At 36.9% G+C, this 14,200-nt stretch overlaps 1 protein-coding gene across 1 annotated transcript in view; it reads right to left on the minus strand.

Moving 5' to 3' along the window:
- The window catches only part of PHLPP1 (PH domain and leucine rich repeat protein phosphatase 1), a 231,035-nt gene that overhangs the window by 40,861 nt on the left and 175,974 nt on the right, over positions 1-14,200 (minus strand). The window contains exon 10 of the mRNA XM_023512412.1: positions 10,257-10,412. Within this exon, the coding sequence (XP_023368180.1) occupies positions 10,257-10,412 (156 nt within the window). The remainder of the gene's footprint in view (positions 1-10,256; positions 10,413-14,200) is intronic.

Raw genomic sequence — 14,200 nt, forward strand, 5'->3', positions numbered from 1 at the left:
TGTTTGGCGGGCCCAGGCTGAGGATTCAAACCTGCCACCTTAGGTGTATGTGGCTGGCGCCTTAGCCACTTGAGCCACAGGCGCCGAGCTGTGGTTACTTTTCTATTTATGCCTTATTAAATGACCTTAGTCCCTTGGCTTTTTATTTATTTACTATCTAGCTTATTGGTTTTTGATAGTGTTAAGTCACATCTATTGTCCATTACAGCAATCAATAACCTCCCACTACTTTACTTTCTCCCTTTTTATTTGTAGTTTTGTTATTTATAGTTTGTCACTACTTATAGCTTTTGCATATTAATCTTCACCCTCTTTCTCCTGTAGCTCTTTCAGTCTCAGAGCTACATTTATATATACCACAATGCTCATTATCTTTCCTTTTGCTAAAATTATACTAGTTAATTCTTGGCTGCATAATGTTCATTCTCTGGCATATCACTGTCCATGATATGGCACTTGCTGTGTGGAGATGAACGTTTATATCTTCCCTGTCCAATAAGGTGACCACTAGTTACATGTGGCTACTGAGAATCTGAATCTAAAACATGGCTAGTACAATGGGGTAACACAATTTTACATACTTTTTAATTCATTTAAATTACTAAAACCCATTGAATCACACACTTTAAAAAGGGTGAATGTGTGTATCTAAATCCCCACATGTGACCAATGGCACCAAATCAAGCTGAGCATCGAAAAGACGGCTAGGCAAGGTTTTGAGAGTGGAGAGAGCTCTACACCCTTTAACTTTTAAAATAACAGCTGAGAGATATAGTCCACATACCATAAAATAAACCCTTTTGAAGTATACAATTAAGTGGTTTTTAGTTTATTCAAAATTTCATGCAACTGCCACCACTATCAAATTCCATCATTCCATCAAGAAACCCCACACCCATTACCAGTAGCTCACCACCTCTTCCCTTCCCACATTTTCTGGCAACCATTAGGCCACTTTCTATCTCTATGGATTTGCCAGATCAAAACATTCCATATTAAAAGACTCATACAGTATGTACCCTTTAGTGTCTGGTTCCTTGGTCTCAGCACGCTGCTGTCACGGTACATCCACGTTGTTGCATGCACCAGTTGCTGTAGCATGTATTTTTACTGGTAAATAGTATTCCTCTGTCTGGATATACCAGTTTATCCATTTCATGAGGTGATACATCTGGATTCTGTCTACTTTCCAGCTGTTATGAATATTGCTGCCATGAACATATATAAGTTTTGTGTAAACATAAGCTTTCATTTCTCTTGGATATATACCTAGGAGTGGAAGTGCTATATTTCATGTTTAACTGTTTGAGGAATGATAGACACTTTTCCAAAGTGGCTGCAACATAATACATTTCCACCAGCAGAGTATAAGGGTTTCTAATATATTTTTCTACATCTTCTTTAACATTTGTTATTGTCTGACCTTTGATAACAACACCTTATGGGTGTAGTCATATCTCATTGTGGTTTTGATTTACATTTCCCAAATGACTAATGATATCGATCATCTTTTTATGTGTTTAGTAGCCATTTGTGTATCTTCTTTTGAGAAATGTTTATTCAAATCCTTTGCCTGTATTTCATTCAACTATGTATCTTTTTAATTGTTGAGATATGTAAGTTCTTTCATGTCCCTTATCAAAGGTATAATCTATATACCTATATCAAAGGTACTTCTGTTGAGTTATATATTTTTTTGAGGCAGGATCTCTCTCTGTCACTACAGCTAGAGTGCAGTGGTGTCATCCTAGTTCACTGCAACCTCCAACTCCTGGGCTCAAGCGATCCTCTCATTTCAGCCTCCCACGTAGCTGGGATAACATGCACTACCACTACTAGCATGCATGGGATAACATGCACTACCATATCTGGCTAATATTTACACTTTCTTGATGGTGTCCTGTGAAGCATAAAAATTTTAAATTTTGGTGAAGTCCAATTTATCTATTTTTGTTGTTGTTGCTTATGTTTTTGGTGCTTAAATGTGTAACACTGTTTTCTATAATTGAGATTGTAAAGGATACTTGGTTTGCTGTAAAAATCTGGGGTCATACTTTCATCAAGACTTTTTTTTTTTCAATGCTAATGCATTATTACCTTGCTTTGTATGATGTTTTTGAAAAGACTGACAACAGCCTAAATATTTGCTTTTTAAAATTATCTGACCTTTTTTCCGGTAGCCAGTTATAATAAAATTAGTAATAGTATTATTATAGTGAGTCTTGAAATCGAACATTCTGGGTTACTTTTTTCCAGGTACTCAATTGTAGTCTCTTTCAAAAGTACATTAAGATCTTTAGTTTGTGCTGGAAATTTTTCTTGGATTATAGCTTTAAATACTAGCTCTGATTTATTGTTTTGTCTTTGTTCTTTAAGGGCTCACATATAAATATATTCATTTTTGGTCTATCCATTTCTATTCCTTTATCTCTAACCTTTTAAATTTTTCTTTATCTTGTTTTCACTCTCCTCTCTTTAATACCCCTTATTAACTTTTTATTTGAGTCTATTCTCCCTTGGGGATCCTGAAATATTACTCCTTATTTCTGAGACAACTACCATTCTCTTCCACACTCTGAATTCAATTAATTTTTTTATTCCTTATTGTTTTTCATTTTTATTCTTATATTCTCAATTTTTTTGTCTTCTCTATTACAAAATGCTTTTTTGTGTACATGTGACTCTGAAAAGTTGTCTTACAGTTTCATAGGTTTCACAATAGATGGGGGAGGGAGATAGTCCACAGTGGATGTCTGTTGTTTTTTGCAAAATTTTCTCATTGGGGGGATGATACCTAAATATGGATCTGTTCATCTTCCTATTCATTTTTATGGTATCAGGTTGCTTTAAGAGATTCTTCGTTCAGTGGTGTCATCTATTAGCTTAGCAAAGTCAGGATACAGCAATGGATTTTTGTTGGTTTTAAGCTCCGCAGGGAAGTGCTGTGTGTCCTAAGTATGATGTTCTGGTTTACTTTGTCTTGTAGGACCTTTCAATTTCCCCATTTGCTTCTCTTCCCCTTTACCAACCCAACTGCCAATTTCCCCTTAAAAGCTGTATTTTTTGCATGCTACTCCTCAAGCTGCACATACTTTTTTTTTTTTTTTAACCTAAGCTTTGGGTGGGAGCTGCAGACTCGCCTTAACCCCACAGCTGGCTCCCCTCTTGCCTCTCCCCCGTAGTTCTCCTCATTCTGCCTCGGCATGATACAAAGCCACAGAGGTGAAGCAAGGGATGAACAGAAGTGAGAGATCGCTTGCTGGGGGTTGGCATTTATTTCTCTTTTTATTTACACTTTATACTCTCTGGATTAAGATCGGAGCCGCTAGGAACAACATTCCCATAGAAGATGATGCTCTAGGTCAGTGGTTTGTAATCTGGTTATACTTCAGAACTATCAAGGGAGTTTTCATTAGTGCAGATTCTCAATCTTTGGATATTCTTGTTAAGTAGGTCAGAAGACAGCCCTAAAATCTATACAAAATAATTCTGATGACTGAGAATCTTTGTGGTGCCCTAACCCTATCCTAAGCCACTGTAGTGGTTTTGAGGGTTACCACCCCCCAACAATGAGGAAGACTTGCCCATCTTATCTGTTCTAGGAGCATCAGAGAAGCAATCACAAGGATCACAAAAGCAGTTTCTTAAGAGTGCTGGCAGGACTCTTTTGGTAACCATTAATGGCCTCGTCTCAGGCTCAGAGCCGTGTTCACAGCTGAAGACAAGAGTGCTTAGAACCTCCTGGGTAACCTCTTTTGGTTTTTTCTGAGTAACAACAAATAGAGTTTGCCACCAGAACTCTACCTCTGTTGAGATCACATAATCAGGTACTTTCTAATGGCTGCCTCTCCTTTCCCTAGGACTAAGGAGCCACTAATCTTGTGGGGGCTGGAAGGTTGGCAGGGAGAAAAGAATGGAAATTCTCTTTCTCTTACCCCATTGAGTGATTCTTTAGTTTTGAAAAATGTGTCAGTTAATTTTGATGTAGTAGCTCTGGCTAAGAACTATATACTTTCTTAAAATACTTGAGAAATACAACACTTTAAAGAGCAGAAAGGAGATGTATGTGATATACAGGCAGAAACATCACTAGACTCACACTCAATTTTTGTATTAAAATTCTTTTATAGAAATCTGCCTGTTTGAGCAGTAACATCTGAGGTCAACTTGAGCTCCCACGGTGTTTGGCAGACACTCTGCACTGGACTCATGAGAGGAGCACTGGTAAACACACAGATTCCCAGGCTATGCCTCCAAAGTCTAAGTGACCTAAGAGCCAGGAACCTACAGGTTTGAGAACTAATCTTGGGGATTCTCTTTGAGCAAAACCACTGAGTCCACTATGACTCTCAAATCATTGAAATGTCACCAGATAGCTTTCTTTGCTTAATAATAAAAAAAATAAAGTGTAGGCAACTTGGCTCTTCAAAATGCCAGAAGTATCTGCCTTTGCCAAAAGGTACCAGTTGTTATGGTCAATTGATCATGCTCTTCTACATTTTCTGTTCCCTTTTAGTTCCTTTGATATTTACACATATTATGAGTCACTAAAACTTATGGTTTGTAATGTGACTAATGTTCTGGGGATATTTAATAAAAACAAACGAATATATGCCACAAACTTCATTTGCACATACAGTCCCCTCAACTCCTGCCCCTGAAAATACCATATATCAGTCCACCAAGGGATAAAAACAAACCTAGATGCCCCCCACAACAGGGATCTATAACTTTGCATTAAAGGGTCTGTTAAAGCTTTGTTAATTAGATTGATTTCCCCAGGAGAATCTGTCTGGCCATCAAATATGTGTGCAGATGCTAGGTGGATAGGGAGTCAGCCATCGCCAAGATTTCAGGATGGAACAGAAGGATGGCAGTACCTCTGGCAATGTCTCATCTACAAGGATGGCAGTACCTCTGGCAATGTCTCATCTACCCTGGTGACCTATGGGGAATATCTACCCCCCACCCATCTGCTGATGAACAACCAATTATATGAAACTCTTAGGGTTTCCATCAAGAAAATCCTCAACTCTAAGCAAAAAGAGGTCAGATGAGACCTTTAGGCCAGTAAGATCCACATTAGAGTATGTGCCAGTTCACCCAACAGACCAAATCCTGTCTGCTTGTATTAGTAAAAAACAAAAGCGCAGTTGACTTCTCAGAGATAATACAGTCCCCATCATAGTTCACGTATGTCTGTAATTTGTGAGCTTCCTGTAAAAACAATTCAAAACAAACAAAACTCAAAAGATGAATATGGATAAAGTAGCTGATGCTGTCGTACTTACTATTTTGAATGTAAGATTTATAACTACTTGTATAACTAAAACAAACACAATGAGGAAACTCAAAAGGGCTACTCAGTAAATGTTTAGTTGACTGGTTAAAAAAAAAGATGACTATGGAGAATAAACTCAGAAATTGAAATTATTGATTCAAATCATGAAAATTTTAATAAAATTAATCTCATGTTTTCAGAGGAAGATGAAGACATTACTAAAAGTTATCTAATTAAAGGCAGATTCTCCTTTCTCTTATTTGGTTACCAGATACCTTCCTGCTACCAGGTCTAACAGATTTAAATACACTATTCTAAAGCTGTAATATTTAACAGACAATGCCATCTAATTAAAAGTATGAGACTGGGGCAAGGAGGCAAGATTCAGTGCAAAGGGAAAACTCCCAAGAAAGAAAGTTAAAATTTGGCCTTCTGTTCTGTGCCCAATAATGCATGTTTTTCTGATAGTTTGCTCTCTTTATACATCCAAGGTACAAGTTCTACTTAAAGCAGGAACTAAACCATTGTAAGTTACAAATGCATTTGGGCCTTTTCTCAGTTATAAAACCAAAATGTAGAGCTGCTAGCAATAATTTATTATCACAAAAATATGAAAATAGGAACAATTTAAATATTTTTAAGATTTGTACTCTGTAACAAACTGAATGGAAAGAAAACCGAAGCAAAGTTTCAACATACAGCTTTGCATTACACAGTAACAAAGTGCTGTTCTTCATCATCCTAAGCCTAAATTATGTCAACCTTACCATTTTCCATCTCTTCTACCTTCTTAAATCTTTTACTACAGTTTGTGTATTTTAAATTCTGCATTAGATTGTAAGTTCCTTGATGGTAATTCCTATGCTTAGTCATTTTTTAATGCTCTACACCATCCAGCACAGTGACATAAAACTTACCAGATCAGTAAGATGTTTGCTGTATTGGACCCTATAAACTGACACAAATCATAACTGAAACTACCTGTAAGAGCCCTACTATGAAGATTCTTTCCTAAAATAATTTATTTAATATTTTAAATGGCATGGTTTTGGGGTTGGCATACTTTAACAACTGTCAGTACTAGTTTATTCTCCATCCCCCCACAACTCATCAAACCAAATACACAAGATCTGCAAATCTTCCTGAATGTACATTATGTCTCAGTAAAAAAAAAAAACAAAAAACAAAAATAAGGTTTTTAACTAGGCAAGTAAAACCTCTATTATTTACATTGAAAAAAGAGGAGTAAGTAGCAGTATTAACCCATTAAGAAGCAACAGCTTGGTGGAAATCACTAGAAAAACTTAACTTTCTAACATGTGAAATAATACAAAAATGTGCTTTAAAAAAACAACTAATTGGCCTGGCGCCTGTGGCTCAAGTGGCTAAGGCGCCAGCAACATACACCTAAGGTGGCGGGCTCAAATCCAGCCCGGGCGTGCCAAACAACAATGCCGGCTGCAACCAAAAAATAGCCGAGTGTTGTGGTGGGTGCCTGTGATCCCAGCTACTTGGGAGGCTGAGGCAGGAGACTCACTTGAGCCCAGGAGTTGGAGGTTGCTGTGAGCTGTGATGCCTTGAGGCTCTGTCTCAAAAGACAAACAAACAAACAAACAAACAAACAAAAACCTAATCAAAATTGCCTCCCTCCCAATAATCCTATCTTCCTGAGATAATCAACTCTTTTCTCTCCAAATACTACAACAGTTGCTGTATACTATGCTGTAGACATATACTGGTTGGAAAACAAAGGCATCACAATATGCCTTCTTGAAAAAGCTTATTTCTGCCTTTTTTGGTCACATGGTCTTCTCTCATAAAATAAAACTGCATACATGCTCCTTCTAATTCACTCAACCTCTTATTCCAGAGCTCTCCTGTGTCAGAAACACATTTAAAGTGTTCTGTCCTCCTCTCAAGGCCTAAAGAGGCTGCTTAATTCCCTCTACAACATTTTCCAAGATGCAGGTGGCTCTAGAAAGGTCAGCCTATTTGGACTGTGATTTCTACCTAAATGCCTTTAGTAGACACCACCAGCTTAGCTTATGTCATTCATGATAACAACTTCCTCTTTCGGTGGCTAAGTTCCATCCTAATTTGTCTACTTTGCATTGCTAGAAATATTGTAGTTCACACAATCTTTCCTTTCTCAACTTACAGTTTCCATTTAGGAAATGTACAAAATAAGCAAAATGAGAAAACTGAGTTTTAGAGTGACCTGCATGGGTTCACGAAGTCAACAGTGTAATTCATCCCGGGAGTCATCAGAATCCCCATGAACAACTTGAAATTACTGCTGCCTTTCATCAAATCCGTGTCCAAACATGTTTCACCTAAACAAGCAGCTCCTCCGGGGATGTGTTTCCCCATCTTCCCTGGCATCAGGGATACTCAATGACTGCTTACTGACTGCCTCCCATCAGTGAAAATCAGAATTGTCCTTTAAAACCAAACACTCAGAAATGAATAAAGAATGACTGTTAGCAATTGGAAATTCCAGCACTATTACCTACTAGTTGTAAACTTATCACAGTTGGCAAGATTCAGAAATAAGTTTTATCTCACTCAAAGACTCCTGAAACCTGAACCTATCTATTTATTGGGCTCTACAGATTTAATTAGAATGCTAGAGGAACAAGTGAATCCTCATTACAAAACCAAATCCAAATTGTGCTTACTTAGTTTTATGAAAGAAAACACAAGGTTACTCTCCACAGGGAGAGAAATAAACTTCTAGGGTATTCACAACAAAAACTATATGTCAAAAGCTAGGTATCTCCTGCACACTGACTTTGATATGGATGCAAAAACAAGAAAAATTCTTTGTATGATCCCCAAACAAGTCACCTTTTGTCAGGAGAACGATATCACACTGGTCAATTACAAAATGACAATCGTATTTTCTCACAATTCTACTGTTTCTTTATAATTATTCTGGTAGGAATAATTTAATAATAATAACTTAATAATTTACCTAAGTATGCTGAAGATAATTGTTTTGTAAATAATGAAAAACAAATGGAAAAGGATGTGCTGGAAATGGTCTGTATCTTGATCTGGGTGATGGCTACAAGGGTCTCTGCCTATATACGTATAAATTCACTAAGCAGTAGCTTAAGAGCTATACACTTTGCTGAACAGAAGTTACATTCTGGTAATAAGATTTTTTTAAAAAGGAGAAGGATGGCTTGGCGCCTGTGGCTCAAGTGGCTAAGGCACCAGCCACATGCACCTAAGGTGGCGGGTTCGAATGCAGCCCAGGCCGGCCAAACAACGATGGCTGCAACCAAAAAAAAATAGCTGGGCGTTGTAGCTGGCACCTGTGGTCCCAGCTACTTGGGAGGCAGAGGCAGGAGACTCGTGTGAGCCCAGGAGTTGGAGGTTGTTGTGAGCTGTGATGCCACAGCACTCTACCCAGGGGGATAGCTTGAGGCTCTGTCTCAAAAAAAAAAAAAAAAAAAAAGGAGAAGGAGAATAAGAAAAGAATATGAAGCTCTGAGTGAAGTCAACATCTAAAACTCCTTCAATTTTCTACGGTTCATTGAACAAATACTTGTTGAATGTTTTCCTTTATTCCAGACACAGTGTAAGATATTGAGGATAAAACTATAATTAAAGCTGAGTGTGGTGGTTTGCGCCTGTAATCCCAGCACTTTGGGAGGCTGAGGTGGGAAGATCATTTAAGACCAAGAGATTGTGAGCAGCCTGGGCAACACAGTAAGACCTGTCTCTATAAAAAATAAGAAAATTAGCCAGGTAGGGTGGCTCACACCTGTAGCCCCAGTTAGTAGGGATGCTGAGACAGAAGGATCACTTGAGTCCAGGAGTTCAAGGATGGAGTGAGTTACAATGATGCCACTGCACTCTAATGCAGGTGACAAAGCAAGAGCCTGTCCCTTTAAAACAAAAAACAAAACTATAATTAAAATATAGTCATTGGTGTCACAGAATTAAAAATCTAATAATGGAGAAATATAAGAAATAATAACAGTGTGTGATGGGTACTGTGACAGGAGTAAGGACAAGGACTGGGGAATTTAGCTCAGGACTCTAGCTCAGGAGAGACAGAGTTCTCAGACTGCTATTTTATTTATATAACATCACACATACTGAAACATATCTAGCTTTTATTTTTAAAAGGTAAAAAGATCCATCATTATATCCTTTTCATCTCTGTACTTCTAGAAGCAAAATTAAACTTTTTTTTATCATCATGAGATACACTAAAAGTTAGATCCCTTATATTGTTTCTGTAGCAATAGTCACTCTTTATAAATAAACACAAGCAGATGTTAAAATGATTTTTGCCAACCGTCCAAGAAACCTGTCAGTATGAAGCACAGGGCTCTGGAGCACATAAGAGGCTCTGCAGTGGGTGACCAGCCACTGTAACTTCAATCTCTGAAGAAAATTTTGCATGTGGCAACTCATCATAGAAAACAGAATTTCACTTCATGTTGAAATTCACCTCCCCATTCAAAACAACTTCTTCAAATGCTTAAATTATTAAGGAAAATTGTTTGTTCAAAAGAAAATAAAGTAAATATGAAAGGGAAACTGTGGCAAAGATCAGGACTGATGAAAAAAGAACTAAGCAAACTCTAGGGAAATCCATCTCTGTCACCAAAAGCCCCAAGTTGTGAAAGCAGGAACAGAGAATTACAAGGTAATTAAGCTACGCAGATAGCAGGCCGTGATACAGGAGTGCACTTCTCATCCTACACCCCCAAGAAACATTTCTATGCACAACAAAACCTACTTCTCTCCAGAGAGCAATTAAATAAATAAGGAATCTGTAGGATTCTTCTGACTCCATCCCCTCCAAAATGGTTAGAGAAATGGCTGTAGAACTATTTCCATCATAAATCTAGGACAGACATATAATCAGAAAGGACTGAGATCATAAAGACAGAAAGACAAATGAGGCAGCAAGCATTTAAAGATGCAGATGAATAAACCAGACAAACCACTTTACCTGTCAGCCTTCATCAGAAGGTTCGGCGGTAGCTCAAGGATCTGGTTGTGTTGCACGTCTAAGACTTCCACCGACGTTCTTTCTAGCCTCTCAGGTAGTCTGGCCAACTGGTTGTGTCCTGCCAATAGCTTCCGGAGACTGCTATTACAAAATAAGCTGTGCACAAAGGGAAGAAAAGAGACAGAGGCAACTCATTTAGAGCTAATTTGAGATAAAGATCGAAAGATGAATCAGAGTATTAGAATACCTAAAATTATCTCTTCAAAAATGATAAATTTATTCAGAGCAACTGCAAATTCATTTTAATGTAAGTTCCAACTCGAACTGTTTAGGTTTCACCACTTTCTATACTTTAACAAAAGGAGGGAAAGGAAAAACTATGAAAAGGAATACTGGACAAAGCTCTACACAGGGAAAAGTAAGTTTTATATACGTAGCCACCGAAGAGATTCGTTGAATCTTGTTCAATTCACAAAGCAAGCTTTAAAGGGTGTGTCTTGTATTGCGGTAGAATGCTGTTGTTTTACCCACAACAGCCTGAATAAATATACCTAATCAGTCTTTTGCAGGATCCACATTAAACTAAGGATTCTTCTATTCAACTAAACTTTTACAAATGTCAGATGAGAAAATGTTATGTTTTTGCTCAGCTGCCTTTCACAATAAAAATTGTTTGTCCCTTGTCTCACTTCCCTGGCTGTGTGTTACTTTCTCTTTAGGTGAATGCTAGACCAAGGTAGAGACTCTCCTAAAGAAAGCAGAATGCACTTAATCCACTACTTTCTTGTGAGCCTGACAGAGCTGCTGGGAAGCTCTGCTGTGTTTCTTCTAAGGGTTATCAGAATTGTCATAAATAATGAATACGTGTTAATTTAATAGGAAATCCATGTTAGGGCCACTTCAGAAGTCTCTGAGAGTTGTAAAGGGTAACACAGGACCTAGATTTATATCAGACTTCCTGGAGTTATAGAAAAATGAAGTTGTAACTTGCATCATGATCGCTTCAGATTAAGAATTTATAACCAGACAAGGTCTTGGCTCATGCTTGTAATCCTAGCATTTTGGGAGGCCAAGGTGGGTGGTGTATTTCTTAAGGCCAGGAATGAGGGACAACTTGAGGCCAGGAGTTAGGGAATAGCCTGAGTAAAAGTGAGACCTGTCGCTACGAAAAATAAAAAAAAAAATTAGGCTGGTGTGGTGATGTATGGCTGAGGGCAGGACAATCACTTGAGCCCAGAAACTTAAGGTTATAGTGAGCTATGATAATTCCATTGCACCCTAGCTTGGGTGACAAAGCAAGACTCTTGTCTCAAAAAAAATAAATAAATAAAAGTAAATAAAATTTTAAAAATTCATTTATACTGTTGTCAAAGAAAAAGCTTCCCCACCTACTTCCTGCTTTCCATCATTCTGCCCTCAGTGACTAATACTCACCATTGTTTTTTTAGTTCACTTATAAAAATTTTCCATCTATTTCTGATATATATCATGGTATTTTGATATATGTATACACTGCGTTATGGCTAGATCAAGCTAATAAACACATTATCTCATACACCTATCTTTTTTAAATGAACATTTAAAATCACTCTTAGCAATTTTCAAGGATTCAACACTGATATTAACTATAATCACACTGTCGTGTGAGTAAAATTTGGTATCTTTTCATTCATAGTGGTTAAAAACAGCCATATGTTATGGCATAACTTAACTTTAAATGTCAAACGTAGATTCTTTGCTCACAAATATGCTGCAACCTATCTCAATCCTGTGAAACCACAGACCATAATAAAAGATATCTAAATTTACAGGTTTAGGTATTAGTGTGACAAGACAGATGATCTAGACCACGCAGATATCCTTGCATTCGCAGTTATCATAGGACAGTTGTCTCTGAAATGGTCACTAACCCAGTAATTCAGCATTTGCTTCATCAAAGACATATATCTTGTTTATCTTTTAACACATAAAAACTAAAAGACATGTAACAAATTCTTTTGATTTTTCCAAATAAGAGAGTAGATTTGGTTAACTACAGGATGAGTATCATACGTTAATTATAGAATTTAGTTCAATTATTTTGTGGATTGTCTAAGCATGAAAATATGCCCTCTCTTTTAATAAATTTCCACTTCCAAATAATAATTTCTGGTTGACATCCTTTCTTTCTTTGAGATGCCACACCATTCTCTCTCTCACTCCTTTTCTCTTGTACCCCCCATCTTCCTTCTCACACTCCCTTCTCTCTTTCTTATCTCTGCTCCCCTACTCTTGTCTCTCCAATCTAAAATAAACTTATATTTTTATATTTTAAAAAAATCATTGGTTTTGCCAAACTCCTCATATACCCTGAATATTAACTCAATTCCAATGATTCACAGTCTTGCCTGAATATAACAACTACAATACAGCTCATACAAAACTTTCAACTGAACACCACCATAAACAAGAAAACAATACACATTCTTTTTGTTTCATGAATTAAAACATACACACACGATTTAAATTCTTTGACAATAGAGAATTTGAGATTTGCTTTGAATAAGCATTTATTTAGCTATCCCTGAAGCCTGTACTGATGCAAAAATCTAAGACTGATGAATTTGGGAGAAAATTGAATAAAATGCCAGCTATCTTGTATTTAATGTATGTTTTCAGGCATACACACATATATTTAAAATGTCTTTGTTTTAGCGTACAGCAAAAGAGGCTTTTGACACCAATGTGACACCAATGTGACACCAATGTGACATCTATTGGACTGAGGGGTTAGAGAGGCAAAGAGAAGAGACAAATCTTAGGAAGAAGATGTAGCAAGGAATTTTTTAACAAATTATCTTTTCCCTACAAGTAGTAGCCTATTTTCAGTTTTGCTATTCCTCTTCTAAAAGGGTCTGGCAGGAACACAGACATACATCCTCTTGACCCTCAACAATGGGTCACCTACATGCTTAATCAACATAACACAAAAGCATTTTCAAATAGATCAAATCTATAGGTATAATGTATGGCTGAGGAACAAAGCGAAATCAACTGAGCTTCTCAGGTACTGAATCTGTAACTCAAGATTTCTTTTAGAAGAGCTGTATTCTGACACAGTATTATGCAACAGAAATATAATGCAAGCCACAGATGTAGATTTAAATTCTCTAACAATCACATTAAAAAAAACAGAAACAAGTAAATTAATGCTTAGTGTATATTTTATTCAACCCAAAATATATGCAAAATATTATTTTAATATGTAATTAATATATACTATTATTAATATTTTGCATCAAGTGTATACTTTACACTTATAGCACTTCTCAATTAGGACTAGTCACATGGCTAATGGGTGGGAGGTACCACCTGTACAGCCCAACTCCAACACCTTTACTAGGCTAACCAAGCTTGTATATTTCATAATCCTTGTTCTTTACAAGAAAACAGAAATACTGATCACATACCTTTAAAGATTATGGGCCTAAAGTAAAAAGTTTACTCCAAATTGATGACATACTTTTACAATATTTTCATTAATATTTTTGACAATACATAGTTTAAAACAACTGTCTTCCTCTGTTCAGTGACTGGCTGAGAATGGTGGCAATAACTAGACTTAATTTGTGGCAGCCATGAGCACCAAGTAGCTATTTAAAAATGAGTTAAAGTTAAATGAAATAAATAACCCAGTTTCTCGGTCACTCCAGCCACATTTCAGGTGCTCTACAGCCATAAGTGCCTAGTGGATTCTCTGTATCTCTAGCACAGATACAGAACACCACTTCAATCTTCATAGAAAGTTCTTCATAGACAGCACTGACTAGATTACTCTTTTGGTTATTAACTGCCTGGCTATCATGAATACTTTGAATACTTTGAATACTTTGACAATTAGTCAACTTGAAAATCTTTGTATTTATAATCAATAGTCCTCATCATGGGGCTGTTCTGTAAACGTT

The sequence above is a fragment of the Otolemur garnettii genome, unplaced genomic scaffold (assembly GCF_000181295.1).
Source record: "Otolemur garnettii isolate 467f Iridium unplaced genomic scaffold, OtoGar3 scaffold00027, whole genome shotgun sequence".
NCBI classification, from domain to species: Eukaryota; Metazoa; Chordata; class Mammalia; order Primates; family Galagidae; genus Otolemur; species Otolemur garnettii.